This window comes from Aythya fuligula, chromosome 3 (assembly GCF_009819795.1).
Source record: "Aythya fuligula isolate bAytFul2 chromosome 3, bAytFul2.pri, whole genome shotgun sequence".
Lineage (NCBI taxonomy): Eukaryota > Metazoa > Chordata > Aves > Anseriformes > Anatidae > Aythya > Aythya fuligula.
Window position 1 is genome coordinate 63,399,797 of NC_045561.1, and position 16,881 is coordinate 63,416,677.

Below are 16,881 nucleotides of genomic sequence, written 5' to 3' on the forward strand. Positions count from 1 at the left end.
CAACAGACTTTCCCAATATGTTTCAGAATCATAGAACCATTTAGGTTGGAAAGGGCCTCCAATAACATCTAGTCCAACCTTAAGCCTAGCACTTAGTATCCTTAGTTAAGTCCAACATTAAACCATATCACTAAGCCCTACATCTACATGTTTTCCGAGGACTTCCAGGAATGATGGCTTAAACCACTTCCCTGGGCAGCTTGTTCCAATACTGAACAACCCTTTCAGTATTTTTTTTTCCTAATATCCAACCTAAACCTCCCCTGGTACAACTTAAGGACATTTTCTCTTGTCCTATTACTTGGTGACGGGGACAAGAGACTGTAGTGGGTTTATGTGGCAAGGTTTTGGTAGCAGGGAGCCATAGGGGTGGTTTCTGTGAGAAAGATCTAGAAGCTGCCCCATGTTTGGGAAGGGCCCCATTGTTTTCCAGATCCGAGCCAATAAGCGATGTTGTTTTGCGCCTCTGTGAGAGCAAATTTAAGACAGGGAAAAAACGCTGCGCCACACAGCAGCCGGGAGAGTCAAGAGAGTGAGAGAACAGCCTTGCACCAAGGTCAGTGTAGAAGGAGGGGGAGAGGTGCTCCAGGCGCCGGAGCAGAAGTCCCCTGCGGCCTGTGGTGAGGACCATGGTGAAGCAGGATGTCCCCCTGCAGCCCATGGAGTACCACGGTGGAGCAGGGTTCCACGCTGCAGCCCGTGGAGGAGACCACGGTGGAGCAGGTGGCCCTGCACCGACGGAGGCTGCCGCCTGTGGAAGACCCCTGCCGGAGCAGATTCTGGGCCGGACCTGTAGCCCGTGGAGAGGAGCCCACGCAGGAGCAGGTGACCTGGCAGGAGCTGCTGCCCGTAGGGGAGCCAGGTTGGAGCAGTTTTCTCCTGAGGGATGGACCCCGTGGTACGGACCCATATCTGGAGCAGTTCTGAAAGAGCTGCTGCCTGTGGGAAGCCCACGCCGGATCAGTTCATCAAGGACTGCATCCCGTGGGTGGGACCCCACAGCACAGGGGAAGAGAGTGACCGAGAAGGAGCGGCAGAGAAGAAGTGCTGTAGACTGACCATAACCCCCATTCCCCGTTCCCCTGCGCCGCTCGGGGGGAGGAGGTGGAAGAGGGTGGATGGGGGGGGAAGGTGCTTTTGTTTTTTTTTCCTTTGTTTTCTCACTTCTCTCGCTTGTTAGTTGTAGGCAATAAATCTTACTATCTCCTTATGCCGAGTCTGTTTTGCCCGTTACAATAATTATTGCGTGATTTTCTCGTCCTTATCTCAATCCTTGAGCCCTTTTCACATATTTTCTCCCCATTCCTCTTTGAGGAGGGGGAGTGAGAGAGCGGCTGTGGTGGAGCTCGGCTGCCCACTCGAGCGGAACCATGACAGAGACTGATCCCCGTGTCACTATAGCCTCCATTAAGAACAAAAGGAAAACTTCACAATGTGCACAGTTTTATTGACACTAGGTAGAAAAAGATCATGTCCTCCCAAATGATACCTAGAAGGAAATGGGCATTGTTTTAGCTGTTAGCAAATCCCAAAGCTCCATATTGTCACACAATTCCTTCATCTATGGAAGTCTCATCCAGATTTAATCTGCAGCCTGCAGCTGGTAAAAGTGAAAGTATCAGGTCCTTAAAATCGTAAGCAGGGTTAAAAATTGTGTAATTGTACTGCATGAAAAGGTCTTCTTTGAGCCTCCTTTTCTTGAGGCTGAACAACCCGAGCTCCCTCAGCCACTCTTCATAAGTGGCTCTCCAGACCCTTCATCAGCTTTGTTGCCCATCTTTGGATGTGCTCCAGCACCTCGATGCCCTTGTAGCAAGGGGCCCAAAAATATCCCTGATATAAACCGCTATCAGGGATAGAGATTGGCAAGGGATCTCTGGCAGCACAGTAGTACTTCCATCTGGGTTGGGTGGAACCACAATGTTTTTCAAAGCAGACAGCTATGGAAGTTTTAAAAAGGACAAGAGATATCTATTTGTTAACCTACAGAGATGCATACTGCATTACAGAAGAAGAGTTTTTACCTGCTTTGGGTAATCATAAGAGAGTTCCAATCATATGATATTCCCCTTTTCCATGACCTTAACGCTGGCCTTTCACTGTCTCCTCCCTTCTCAAGGCTGTACAAGTCACTGAGAGTGAGAGCGTACAGTCTGTGAGAGTGCCATTGAGAGTGAGTACAGTTTGTGAGAGTGCCACAAGCTGGGGCTTCGCTTCACTGAATATAAATACACTGTTGACAGGGAAATCTGGTTAGGCCTCAGCTGGAGTACTGTGTCCAGTTCTGAGCTCCTTGGGACAAAAAACAAAAAAACAAACAAACAAAAAAAAAACAAACAAACAAACAAAAAAAAACAGAGATCTCCTGGTAAGGAGATTTATGAATTTATGACAGAAAATCTTTAAGATACAAAGCTCAGAAGTAGGTATGCCATTGTATCCTACTCTCTCACACTCATCCAGGAAAAGGGATGTTTTAAAAAGGTGTTATTTCTTTCCCTCATTTACTGCCATTATTCACTAGCAATTCGACTGACTAGATTTTTTTTTTTAATAGGCCAAATTGAGTCTTATTTCAATTGACAAACTAAAGCAGACAGATGAGAATACACATGATAAAGCCAAAGAATTGCCTCCTTTTAATCAGAAAATTAAATGATATGCAAATAATGATAAGCGAAAGTGAACAGAACAGAAAGTCTCAGATCACAGACTGAATACTCTATTCATAAGTGAGCACTGTGGGACATTTTTCAACCCTGCTTATGGTTTTAAGGACCTGATACTTTCACTTTTACCAGCTGCAGGCTGCAGATTAAATCTGGATGAGACTTCCATAGGTGAAGGAATTGTGTGACAATATGGAGCTTTGGGATTTGCTAACAGCTAAAACAATGCCAATTTCCTTCTAGGTATCACTTGGGGGAGGACATGATCTGCACTTCTTTTTCTACCTAGTGTCAATAAAACTGCACACATAGTAAAAGTTTTCCATTTGTCTATATAAACATACTATCCTTACATAATAAACACAAAGCAATACCAAAATTATAACATACTCAAGAAATAAAATAATCAGTAATAATTTTTACTGAAGAGCTACTGGTAGAGAACAAGTTTTCATTACATAATTTTGGACAAAAATGAAAATGTTGGGTTATCTATACTATTTACTGTGCAAATAAATCAATCAAGAAAAAAAGAAAAAAAAAAAAAGCCAGCATTTTGAAATACAAGACCTAAAACATGCAAGATTAAATGTTTGGTTTTAGCTAGGAGACCGTATCATGGGTCTTATGCAACACAACAAAATCAAACAAGAATACCCTGTCTTCAGCCGGATTCCAGTTGTACTCAAAAATTACCTCCAGTCAGCAATTCAAAAAGAAATACCAAAGATGATCTAAATATATATATATAATATATAATTTTAATATATTTAATATATTTAAAAGATATAATACAATTATATATATATAATTCTATATATTACAATATATGTATGTGTACACATATGTACACATGTGTATGTGTACACACACACATACATACACAATTCAGAACCAAAGTAGAGCTTAGGGATATGGTTTAGTGGGAATTGTTAGCGTTAGGTCAGAGGTTGGACTCGATGATTTTGAGGTCTCTTCCAACCTAAAAATTCTGTGATTCTGTGAATCCATACCTCCACATAAATGATTTTAACTGCTACACTATGGAAGCAGAATAGTTTCGTTAGCAGGGGTTATTAAAACCTTCAAGTGCTGACTACGTGTTGGTTAATTGACATGCCCTATTTAAAGCAATAGATCTGAGTTCAAATTCTCCTCTGCATGAAAAAAATAATTGACCTAAGTCTGGAAAACTTGAGTTGAATGAGGTCATGTAAATATGGTCAGTGATCACAGACACATGTTGCCCGCTAAAACCATGTTCCACAGACAAGCTGGAGAACATCTATTTTTTGAACATGTAAAAACTAAGCACCAACAGAGCTGAGCTGTTTGGCACACAGACTGCCATACTTTTAGAAATACAATAAACTTTACTTCTACATCTCAATTGTCAGCATTCTTCAAGCTCTTTCATGGTAGCTAAGCAAGGGTTTCAAGAGTTTGAATTAGTGATTTAATGAGGTTCTCAAGGCCAACTGTGTGTCTCTGTGGACACAAATGGTTCAATTCAAATTGGCACCAGATAGACATCCATAAGATACATTACTTATGGATCTTATATTGTAAACCCATACAATGGTTTAGTGTTGAAAAAGATGGCACATTCAGGAAGTTAAAAGAATATTGCAATTACAGATCATACATAAATGAAGCGTGCTAAGGTGAGAAACAGAGAGAGATTTGGAGAGTTGGATGCCACAGAGAGTACTAACTTTTCAGGTGGAGTAGATTGGGTCAATAATAATATTACATATAACAATATGTAATAATATTAATATAACATATTAATATATTATATATATATTAATATTATAAAATTATTAATATAAAAATAATAATAAACAGCCAACCATTAGTTTTTTCTTGAGCAGAAGTGGACAAGGAACTCATAACACCTGCACGTCTTACTCGGGCGTTAGACCTCTATGGAGAAATAAATGCATGTAGAAAACAGTACATGTATGCACTGTCACTGGACACTTGGCAATTCAGTCATGAGGACATATCTAGTAAAGTGAAAGGAATATGGAGCTGGTCATGTGCATATTAGCTGAGGTCACCATATCAGCCACCTGACAGGAGAAGTTCCGGGAACATGACTCAACAGCTAGCATAGCTCAGCCTACTGTGCGCTCAATCTACTGGAAAATCAGCACCAGTCATCTAGGCTGGGTGATATTTCACATTCAATAAATGTAAGGAAATAATTTAACAATTTATATCAATTAATCATGCTAGATTTCATATATCTCTTGTACCATCCATACACTTTTTGAGTCCCATGTATATTTGCTTCTCTGAACACATTTCTACCAACACAACGCCTACAACTTAGAAAAACACTCCTAATCAAAAATTAATTTAAATACATTCCATCAACATAAAGCTTTAGGTTTATGCATATGTTACTTAAAACTTCAGCACTTTCCTCCACAGGGAAGTATTAACGTATGGTGTTACACTGATGGAGTTCATAGGATTCTTGCCATTTAGCTCTAGGGATTAAGCCTGAGCCCACAGTCACACAGATAGTTTTCTGTGTGAGGCACTGCTTACTTAAATTAGTCATAAACTGATCTCTTGAAAAGTAGTAACCCAGTTTCAGGGATATACTTTCTAAAGCATGCTTATTTATGGTAAGAGATACTATCAGAAATACTTTTGCTCATAAATCAGTAGTTAACCAGAAAGCTAGTGCTCTAGATTTGCACTAGCTTCTCAAAATCGTATCCTTGACTTATTTCACAATTACAGTAAAAAAAAAAACAAAAAAACAAACAAAAAAAAAACCTCTGATCTGTTCTACATTTATATATATTGAATATATTGTGAAATAAGAGCAGTAATTATATTTCTTGATGAAGTACTTCCTTTTTATAAATCAGTCACACATTTGAGATCTGTCAGGTGTCATATATACTAATAATTGCAGTTAATTAGACTTCTATTAGAAAAAATGCTAGATATTACTGTAATAGAGCTGTATCTTGCTAAGAATCACATGTAACTAATTTAAACCATAAAATTTAGGAAGGTAAAGTATCAATTTACCCACCGTTAACAAAAACAAACAAACAAACAAACAAACAAAAAAAAACACCTGATGTTTCTTACAGATGTGAGCAACTTTATTCTCATTAGGATACGCAGCAGGGCCACGCAGCTAAATAAGGCTATATAAGTACATAAATTGACAAGACCAGGACTCTAGAACTATAGTAATTGAGCCTAATTCTTATCTCACCCAATTTTTATACGTGGTGGCCTTTATTACTCTGAGCTACAAATTAGGTTAACATTAAAATAAATTATCTAAAGTGCATATAGCTTCTAAAAATATTTTTCCTAAAAGGAAAATCTCTTCTTAAAGGAGAAAAAGAGAAGTAAAGAAAAGTATTGAATACTGAACAGCTGTTTTGCAGTATGTTGACTTATTGTGTTTATTTACTAGACTTGGTGAAGTCAGAAACTGTCATCAGTGGATAAGTGCACAAGAATATCCCTTCACCTGAGACACTCAAAAAATACTGAACTATTACCAATATGTCTGAGAAAAAGACATATTTTATGATTTTTATTAGGAAATTAAATATGATTTCTATGATTCCCATAGAAAATAATTAATTTCTGCTGTGATCTACTAGTTAGGATACTATTCACTTTCACACATACCATACATTTGTCATTAATCTGAGAAACAACTCATGGATACAGATATGTGCAAAGGAAAGAATAAAAAGTGTTCAGGGGTAAAAGGTTTTGTAAGTAAACAAGGGAAGTTTCATAAAATGTAAATGTTCATAATGTTATATATATATATATGTTATTGCTGCTGTTTTCTCATTAAGGCAGGGTAATAGAAAGAATTAGATATTTCATCACACTATAAAGAGAGGTCACTTTTCATGAAATTAAACAGTGAACCTGCCTTTTTTCTGCTTTATGCCACAATATCCTGTGAATGCCTACAGTAGAAAATATATTTTTACTGCCTCATGAACCATATTTCATTTTTAATGAACTCCATTAAAATATTTTTTTAATTATTTTAAGAAAGCCCATTACAAACTGTTCTATTCTGAAGTTGGTTAGAGCTTTAAGTTTTTATTAACAAAGTAAAATTTACAGTATTTCTAAAAGGAAAAAAAAAAAAAGCAAAACATAAACAAAGTATGTGTAATTTATAGAATTGAGTCCACTTAGAGAGAACCATATTGTCTTTGTTTTTGTTAATTGAAGATTTTTTACTTGTTTTAAATTAAAAAGTCTTAATCCACCAACTTTGGACAGCTTACTCTTTTTAATAACTCAATTAGTATTGCAGACAGAGCTTGCACAGGGCAGGGAAAACATTGAGATTTAATGCTGAGAAATCAAGAACCAACAATTAATTTTTACATTGTAGTTCAAGCGGTAATAAGGATGATAGCAGCTGAAAAGCCACATAAAGGGAACAAAAAATACTGTCTTCAACTGTTTCCTAAGTAAAACCAGACAGACAGTCTTAAAGATTTAATAGTGCTTATTATATATGAACTATTAGGAGGAGACAAACATTTTCATGAGAAAGGATGAAGTTTGGGGGCCAGCAAAATTCAAAATCCAATCTTGTTAAGCAAACATTTTGTTCACATAAATTTCATTCCTTTCAACTTCAGTACTAAACATGGATCTCTCTGTACGTTTGTCCCACTTTTCTAATAAGAACCTCAGCTTCATTCATTTAAACATGGCTCTTTGTTTTCAGAGAACAATTTCTACTTTGAACTGCACAGTTTGCTTGAACAACTTTGTCAACATTATACCATCTGTATATCGATGTCAGATACTGTTAAAGCAGATTATGTTAAACATATATTTACATGCTCCCACTTTTCTCTGATCATCTCTTCTGTTAAATTTTCTCTGCTTTCAGCTTCCCCATATTCTGCTGATCCTCATTTTTTCTCCTGGCACCTAATTGGTTATTGTTTATTTTTTAAGCAAATAAAAAATAAACAGTCCAATTTGATGGAATGGATGTACACTTGAGATACAACCTAACAAGGTTTATATGCCACTCTTCTGCCATTTAGACTTGGAAATAAAAGAATATTTAAATTTATTTTTGTGCCTTCATTGTCAGAGATCATCAGAAACCCTGGACAAAAAGAATTAAATAAAAAAAAAAAAAAAATAATAAAAAAAAAAAAAAAAAAAAAAAGAACTTCCAATTAAGACATTTGCTTTTTTTTTTTTTTTTTTTTTGTCTCATCTTGGAAACTTCTGTACTTAGACGATGATAACAAAAACTATTGCATGTTTATTGCAATTTCTCACAAAAGTTTGCTTCAGCAGCAAGACGTATGGTTCTGGGCAACAGACTTGACACCAAGAGATTCCAATTCTAAACACCAGCTAAAGCTTTATTTAGAAGAAACAGATTTTTTGGCTGACGAGTTAATAGCCCAGCTGTTGAGCAACCACAGCTAATTCAGGAGTGGTATTTCAGACCTGTAAAAAGACAACTCCTCTGTAACTGAAGGAGAAATTATTAAGGTTCTGTTTGACTTCATTGCTGTTTTTTGTTTGTTTGTTTGTTTGTTGTTTTGTTTTCAAAATTTATGATCAGCAGTGAATCTGATGGGGAAAAAATATACAACAAACTGAGTCTAAGAAATTGATACTCAAAGCTCTAGCAAAATGCAAAAATAAAATTCCTGGAGACAACAGAATTTGTGAAAAGGAATAGGGAGAAGGAAAGAAGAGAGGTTGGAGAAGGGAAAGAGCTCAACATTCAACTATGTCAACTAATGGTTTATTTATGTTTCTGAGATCTGGGCTCCTGATTGCTCACCTGTATGTACTATTTCAACCACTGTCAGCCCTTCTGACATTAGCTTTCCAGTTAATTCATTTTAGGGAGCATTGATGGCATCATGGATGAGAGCTATCCAGTTGCAATTACCTCCACCATGTGGTTCTTGATCACTTCAACTTAACATCACCTAGCATTTCATATATCTTCATGTCAGACTTGAGAAAGGCTTACGTTACCAAGACTATGATGGTCTGTAGTTACAGTAATCAAGTTGATTCAGATGCTTCATATAAAGGAACACTACAAAACAAAACAAAACAAAACAATAAAAAAAAAAAGAAGTATTTTATGGTTGAAAGGAACCACAACACAGAGACCTGGAACAAATGCTATGAAGAATGGGGGTTCTGTTTGACATCAAGTTGCATATGAGACAACTGTGTGCCCTGGCAGCCTGCTGAGAGAAGTGATTGTCCTGGTATATACACTGGTGTGGCCTCACCTTGACTACTGTGCTCAGTTTTGGGCACTACAGTGTAAAAAGGACATAAAACTGTTAGAGAGCTTCCAAAGGAGAAGTTGCTGAATGGCGGGGGTGCGGGGGGAGGGATGGGTGAAGAGCAGCTGAAGCCACTCAGTTCAGCCTGGAGAAGAGGAGATTGAGAGGATACCCCATGGTATTTTCTGTTATTTAATTTCTGTTATTTATTATTATTCTGCCATTTTCTGTTATTTAACTTAAGATACATATCATGGTAGAGATATTTTTTCTCATCTCTGTGCTGATACAATCATAAGGTTGAATGACACGAACAAAGAAACGAGAATGACCTAAGGAGACTGACAAATTTGTGGAAACCTCCTTTATGAAGACTAGACTGTTCTAAAAGAAAGATATAGCAAATAAAACTAATAATAAAAATAATTTCTACCACATCCCTCTGACAAGAAGGGTAGTCAGAAGACTCCAGGGTGAAAGAAAACAAGACACTTAACTGTCTAGAAACTCCATAGGAGGATCAAAGTAAAGATTACAATTCTGCATTCATAGTAGAAACATCTTCAATACTCTTGACCATCTAGCTCAAAGTTTTCACCTGTAAGTATGTGTAGTGGGTTTACATGGCAAGGTTTTGGTAGCAGGGGGCCATAAGCATGGTTTCTGTGAGAAGGATCTAGAAGCAGCTCCATGTTTGGTAAGGGCCCCACTGCTGACCAGAGCCGAGCCAATAAGCAGTGTTGTTTTGCACCTCTGTGAGAGCATATTTAAGACAGGGAAAAAAACGCTGTGCCACACAGCAGCTGGGAGAGTGAGAGGAGTGAGGAACAGCCTTGCAGGCCACAATTTGCTTTCATTTGGAGGGGCATTCAGTATACTTGGAATCGACTGCCCCAGGGGTGGAAACACAGCCCCTAACATTTGCCATGGACTTACCCAGACAACACTGGAACAGGGGAATGCTCCTGAACACCTGCAGTACATCGATGATATCGTCATATGGGGTAACACAGCAGAAGAAGTTTTTGAGAAAGGGAAGAAAACAATTCAAATTCTCCTGAAAGCTGGCTTTGCCATTAAACAGAATAAGGTCAAGGGACCTGCACAGGAAATCCAGTTCTTGGGGGTAAAATGGCAGGATGGACGTTGCCACATTCCAACGGATGTGATCAACAAAATAACAGTTATGTCTCTGCCAACTAGCAAAAAAGAAACACAAGCTTTCCTAGGCCTTGTGGGATTTTGGAGAATGCATGTGCCAGGCTATAGTCAGCTTGTGAGTCCTCTATATCGAGTAACTCCTGAAAGAGGAACTCTTTCGAGTGGGGCCCCAAGCAACAACAGGCCTTGGAACAACTCAAACAAGAAATAGCTCATGCAGTAGCCCTTGGGCCTGTCCGTACCAGACCAGCTGTGCAAAACATACTTTACACTGCAGCTGGGGAGCATGGGCTCACCTGGAGCCTCTGGCAGAAGACCCCAGGAGAGACTCGAGGCCAACCTCTGGGGTTCTGGAGCCGGGGCTATTGAGGACTAGAAGCCAATTACACTCCAACTGAAAAGGAAATATTAACAGCATATGAGGGGATTCAAGCTGCTTCAGAAGTTGTTGGTAGAGAAGCACAACTTCTCTTGGCCCCACGGCTACCTGTGTTACAATAATTACTGCGTGATTTTCTCGTCCTTATCTCAACCTTTGAGCCCTTTTCATCATATTTTCTACCCATTCCTCTTTGAGGAGGGGGAGTGAGGGAGTGGCTGTGGTGGAGCTCGGCTGCCCACTCGAGCAGAACCATGATAGTATGTTATATTTTTCTGAATTTTGTGGAAAGATACTTACGCAACGTATTTAAAAATCTAGTAGTTCCTATGTGGTTGTGTCTGGGACCTAATGCCTGATCACAATTACATTTGTTTAAAAAGGACAAAAAAACTACTGAATATCTTATGTGCATGTGGGAAGGAGGTAGGGACTCTCCTTTTGAGCTTTCACTGGCTTTATAGAAAATAGCAAAATTGTCAGAAATGTCCTTATTCTTGGCACTGGTTCAAGTTGCTGAAAATAATTACATTCTCTTCACAAGAGCAATTTTGGAAGTAAATGGAGGAAAGGTAAATTCTCTTAAAAAAAAAAAAAAAAAAAGTCTTGATAATATACATGCTACTGATGAAGTTGTCTAAAATTTTGCTCCTTCTCCACACACTAAACTATTTTCAAATTGAAAATGCAGGAATGTCAAAATTGGCTATTCAATTAGCAGGTTACCCACACGCTTTGAAACATACCACCTGGGCCAAATTCTATACGAAATCATGCATCCTGTGTTTTTGAGAAGTAACTTTGGTAACTTTTATTTTAATGACATCTTATTCACATTCCTCTCTCAATTCATTGCCCTTTGCTAGCAAACATGTTGCATGTTCCTCAGTATTAAAAAAAACAATACAAACAAACAAAAAAAACAGACACACACAAAAAGAAAAACACACCACTTTACCACAAATATGACAAACATAAGGCAAATTCTGTTTTGGCATCTGTTATCAAGTAATATTTCACAAAGCCAAGATACAAAAGTTTATCATTCTCCCACTCCCCCCCCAAAAAAAAAGAAAAAAAAAAAAAGAAGGAATAGATGTAACTTGTAGTCTGGCACAAAGTATATCACATAACAAAGTTTGGAAAGAAAAGCCTCTAGCTCCCTTTTTACCTAACCAAGACAAAATGTACAAATAGCTCTAAAACCCTCCCCATTTTGGGGGCCAATAAGACAACTGCTACAACTGTTAATGCATATGGTGTTATAAAATGTTTAACAGTAAAAAGTACCCGTTTGGCTTTGCCTTGAATTCCGGTTGTTCGGACTTAGCGCCAAATCATCTATGTAATTTTTCAGCTCAGTCATATTAAGAGATGCTTCCTACCTTCTGAAACTACTTTCTCTACTGCTTCAATTGAGTAAATATAATTCTCTCATCCCACCCCCAACTAACATGAAACAGATGGAAAATACATCAAATTAGTTCTCAAAGAATCATTTTCTCATTCAAATACCAGTCACTGACCCCAGTGTGGTCTTTACATGTGCAACATATTGACTGGACTCCACTGTGAGAAAGAAATCAGTTACATCTCTTGGGAGTCTACTACAGATAGTGAGAATTTCATCGGGTTTGGCGGTGGTGTTTTTTTTTTTTTTTTTTTTTTTTTCCTGGAACAGATACACAGTACATGATACACAGCTTTGCTAAGTACCGTTCCGGTAGCTTTGCTAGGTACTTTTCAGTACTTTAAGAGGTAAAATTTCCCTGCCTCAACTCAGTGCCACACACCAGCAGACATACGATCAATACTGAGGAGAGTGTCCTTTGTAATGTCCCTCCCTCCTCCCCAAAAAAACAAAAAAAAACAAACAAACAAACAAAAAAAAACCCTCTGCAATCCAAATTCCACATGCTTATCTAGTTTTCTCATGCTTGTTTCACCAAACTTTAAGATTTTGCCTTACATGAAGACTGTGAGCTCTCTGGAGTTAGGCTCTCTTATTCATTATCCCACTAGACCACTGAGAAGTAATCAGTGTTCATCTGAAAAAGAGATGAATTCGACTTAGAAGATTGACCACTGCAGAATAAACACAAGGGAGATCAATGTCCAGGTTATGTGTTTCACTACTCATGACTGCTCCCTTCCTTATCCTTCCCAACACTGCTAGTTACTTACATTCATGCAACAACAACACATCTGGCAGCACATCCAGTGCAGAATTCAAATAAATCAAAATTCAATTGTTTTAGTATCTGAACTCAACAAATTTCGCATACAGGAGAGAAGCTATATGCAAAAGGATCACATTCTTCAATCACAGTCAGCCAATCAAGCCAGCTTAATACAAATGAAAAACCCCACTGTGTTACAGTTTGAAGAGCTATTTGGAACTACAATGTGGCCATCTATTCCTACCTTTAATACAATGCAGACAGATAAGGCATTATTCTGTATCTTTAAAAGGCCTTCCTATTGTGTTAAATTAATTCAGCTGAGCTATAGTATGTGTGAGACAGGAATCAGACTTTTGCCCATCCTGACAGAGCACAATGCTTTCTACCACGAGTAGTCCCAAAGAAGTCACACAGCATGCCAGGTACAAAGTACTTGCAGAAGTGAGCCCTCAGACAGGGCTATAAAAGCTCTGGGTTAAGGAAGCACATATCGACTTGCTTCTGCTTGATCTGTTACACAGCTTGACAGTAACAGATAGCCAGTTGCATTAGTGTCAATGCTCAGATAAGTTTCTCTCAATATCTGTCACAAAAAAACAGATGCTGTATCAGTGTGCCAGCTGTATTATCGGTCACTACATAGTTGATCATACTTAATAACATCCTCAAGCACAGATATGGCTAACAAGCGTCACAGGCTGCAATTACTATTGTGAGCCACAGTCACTCAGATCACCCTGACTTTGTGCTGCCAGCAGCGCACATTCAGCAAGCAGCTGCCTCCCACCTTTCCTCTCTCAAATACATTAATGTGCCTCAATATGGAGCCAGAGTTTGTTTTCAAACTCTTAACAGGATCACTGAAAGAAAAAAAAAAAAAAAAAAAAAAAAAAAAAAAGATACCATAAATGATCCTCTGGACTGTTTCCAGAGTAGTGTATTCTCTTAGCAATTGCTTTGGAAGCAAGCCAAAAGTGAGAAGTGTTCTTGCAAATGAGCATACTGTTATACTCAAGTACAAGTTATCATTTAATTCTTTTGTCAACATCAGTGTGGTTAGAAATTAAGAAGCCTGACTTCCAGTTACCAAAAACGGATTTCTCCTCTATCTATCCACACCCCCAAGGCCCCTCTCCCCGACTCACTTCCCAACATGTACTGTTGTCTTTTTTGGATACTTTCTCTTCTCAATTGAAAGACAAATAAAATTAGTATACTCATTGTATCAGCCATGACTAGGTCCCTAATCAAGGAAAAAAGAAAAAAGACAGTCACTCCAAAGAAACATTTGAAAACATCAAAACAGGTTTCAGAATAGGACATACTGCTTAATATTTTTAACAGAGCCTTAATACAGTCTGCTGAGCAGTTTCATGTGGGCAGTTTTTCACATCATGATTATTCCTAATGAGATCACCCTCTGTACTGTATAAGCCTTCATCCCTTCCCAACAAAACAATGAAAGATTTGTGCGAGGCTACAAAGGCCTCAGATCAATTCTACTCACTTCACCTTATATAGAATTTACTAGTAAAAAAAAAAAATCATCAGGAACACAATCATGTTTTTCCCTGAGGACAACTTATTAATAATGAGCACATTTACTTTCTTTCCTTTAGGGTGACCCTAATCCTCTGTAGATTTTGAAATCCTTACATAAACATCTCAGACTCACTGACCACAGCCATCTTTGGTTTTGAGATTCTGTAGGTTATTCCTCTTCACAGATTTGTGGGCAGTGGGGGCTAGAGGTGTTACATGCAACACCCGTGCAACTTACATGCAACATTTCTCACTAACATATGTCTATCATGTGATAAAGATGTGACCATAAATAATTAGTTGTGTTATCTTATGATAAGAATGATATATAACTTGTTTTAAATGTATATGAAAATATGTCTTGATTTTACTGTAAGCAGAGACAGTAATATATCTTTTTTTTACACAAAGCAGAAACTTCTTACGCATATAGCCCAGCAATGCTAAGTGTAAGTATTTTTCTAAAAATGTGTAACTGAATCAGCCCAAATTAGAAAGTACAATGCAATAGTCTCTGACTTGCTAGTATTATAAACTAATCACCATGATCCCCCGGCAAACCAAAATTTAAAGTTAGTTTTATGCATAAGATATTGTAGAAAAGAAAACATACTTCACCCTGGGAACTTGATATTCTGTTTGAAAGACCTAAAACAGTATTCTCAATTTTTATGCACTCATGACACAAATCTGTAATGCAGTTTTTGTGTGTGCATTATTTCTATTACTAACCACATGTCATTCTAAGTTTATTTCCTCAGTTTTAGTTTCCTTGTAATCGTCACAGACCATATAAAAGAACAAGTTCTTTAACCACTCAGGGGTATTAATACAATGTTCTGTACTAAGAAGTATAAGGACTGTCACCTTAAATTGCTCAGAGTTTTAGCCCTGAATCAGTATTTATACTTCGCACAAGTTTTTAAATGTAAACAAGAATAGAATTAAATGCAGTACACAACTGCCAATGTCCATGCCTAGAAAAATTGACTGCTTTAGACTGGCCAGTGTAAAGTTTACAGACTGAGGACGTGAAAACTTTAGATGCAGACTGATCATGCATTTCTGTTGCAGAGAAATAATAAGATGGTATAATATAAACCCATATTTGCACATATTACAACAAGCTGTATGTTTACTTACGTTCACACGTGTCTCCTTTCTGCTGGTATCCTGCTTTGCAGATACACTTTCCAATAGGCACTAACCATTCTCCCTCTGCACTACAGTGCATCTTCGGAGAGTTCTCAGCCTCCTCCTCTGCACTGCTGACGCAAGTTCCTCGTACTTCAACTAAAGAGGAAAACTCTGAGCCAGTCACTGTGTCAGGAAAAATAGCTAAGTTCTCAATGATGGACCAGCACTTCTTGTAGTAGACTTTGACAGAGACCAAAGCAATGCAGGCCCCTACATCCTGAAATGCAAGATAGAATCCTTTTTTGGACAAAGGTCCAATTTCTCTCACCTCTGTGTTAAGTTTCATTTTCCTTTCCCCCAGATCACCCTGGGTAAAACTTTCATCTGCTGCAATAGTGTCTATTTTTACATATTGGTTTTCTCGGATATTCCTGCCAGTGTCGTAGTCTGTTTCATAATAATACAAGTTAAAAGTTTCTTTACAAGTTCCCAGAACTCCAGGAAGACTGTTACAATCCCTCAGAGTGAATTTCAGTTCTACAAAAATCCTTTGTGCATTGCTTTTTGCAATCCAGTTAGTCCGAAGCCAGTTGTTTTGGTTTGATTCCATGACCTGGCATACCTGGTATGTTCGTATAGGAGTGTAGTTTTCATCCAGTCCACTAATTTCTTCCCACTAAAATAATAACAAGCAGTTAGTAATATAAAACAAATATGACATTGTAACTATTGTGTATTTGAAAAAAAGCTTCACACAACTTAAGTCTCACTCCTTTTTAACAGTTAGGCTTCATAAAAAGTATGTTATTAAAATATTCTTAAACATCCAAATAAAGAAAATAGATATTAACCCAACTGGAAGATCTGCCCCCATCTATATCTCTCCCATATATAAAAAAAAATAAATAAATAAACTTTAAAAATCATTTTCACATCATGGATACAATTCTAAAGGGGAAACTTCAGAAAAGGCTGTTCAACATACCAAGCTCTAATTCCACACTGGGTTCTCCCACATTTCATTAAGGTCATAATAGCTTTGGGTAAGCAAAGACCAAAAGGCAGCTTCATTTCCAGAAGAAACCTAAAATCAGTGAAGTCTTAGAAACTGAAATTGCCTAGTGTGCAATTTCAGCCTTTGTGCATAAAACGTTGGGTGGAGCTTTCAGTTGCATGGAAAGCAGAAGGCTCCTGAAACTTATGAGGTGTACGATTTTCACTTCTGTGTGATGAAAGTGGCATGGAGAGACAATGAGAAACAAAGGACAATTAAAAGTCTGAAAGTGAGAAAACAGTTTGGTAGTTTTCTTTTTGTTCACTCCATGTTCCGTTCTACTCACAAACCAACACATATAAGCGGATGCTTTTCAACTCACCTTTTGTTCAGTGGCTGCACCCATGTTAAAAGAAACTAATTTCAGTTGGCTGGGAGTTCAAATATTAGATTAAATATTCAGTTAAGAACAACCCACATGATTGAAAGTTCTCTGGTTCAAAGCCTGGGTTTT

At 37.8% G+C, this 16,881-nt stretch overlaps 1 protein-coding gene across 6 annotated transcripts in view; it reads right to left on the reverse strand.

Annotated features, from left to right (window-relative positions):
• EPHA7 (EPH receptor A7) overlaps window positions 1-16,881 on the reverse strand; it is a 162,715-nt gene that overhangs the window by 138,002 nt on the left and 7,832 nt on the right. For 5 of the 6 annotated variants that reach the window (XM_032184338.1, XM_032184341.1, XM_032184337.1 and 2 more), the window contains exon 3: window positions 15,380-16,049. In XM_032184338.1, the coding sequence (XP_032040229.1) occupies window positions 15,380-16,049 (670 nt within the window). Of the gene's footprint in view, window positions 1-12,514; window positions 12,560-15,379; window positions 16,050-16,881 lie in introns of those variants that run through there. The other variant, XM_032184342.1, reaches the window with a different exon arrangement.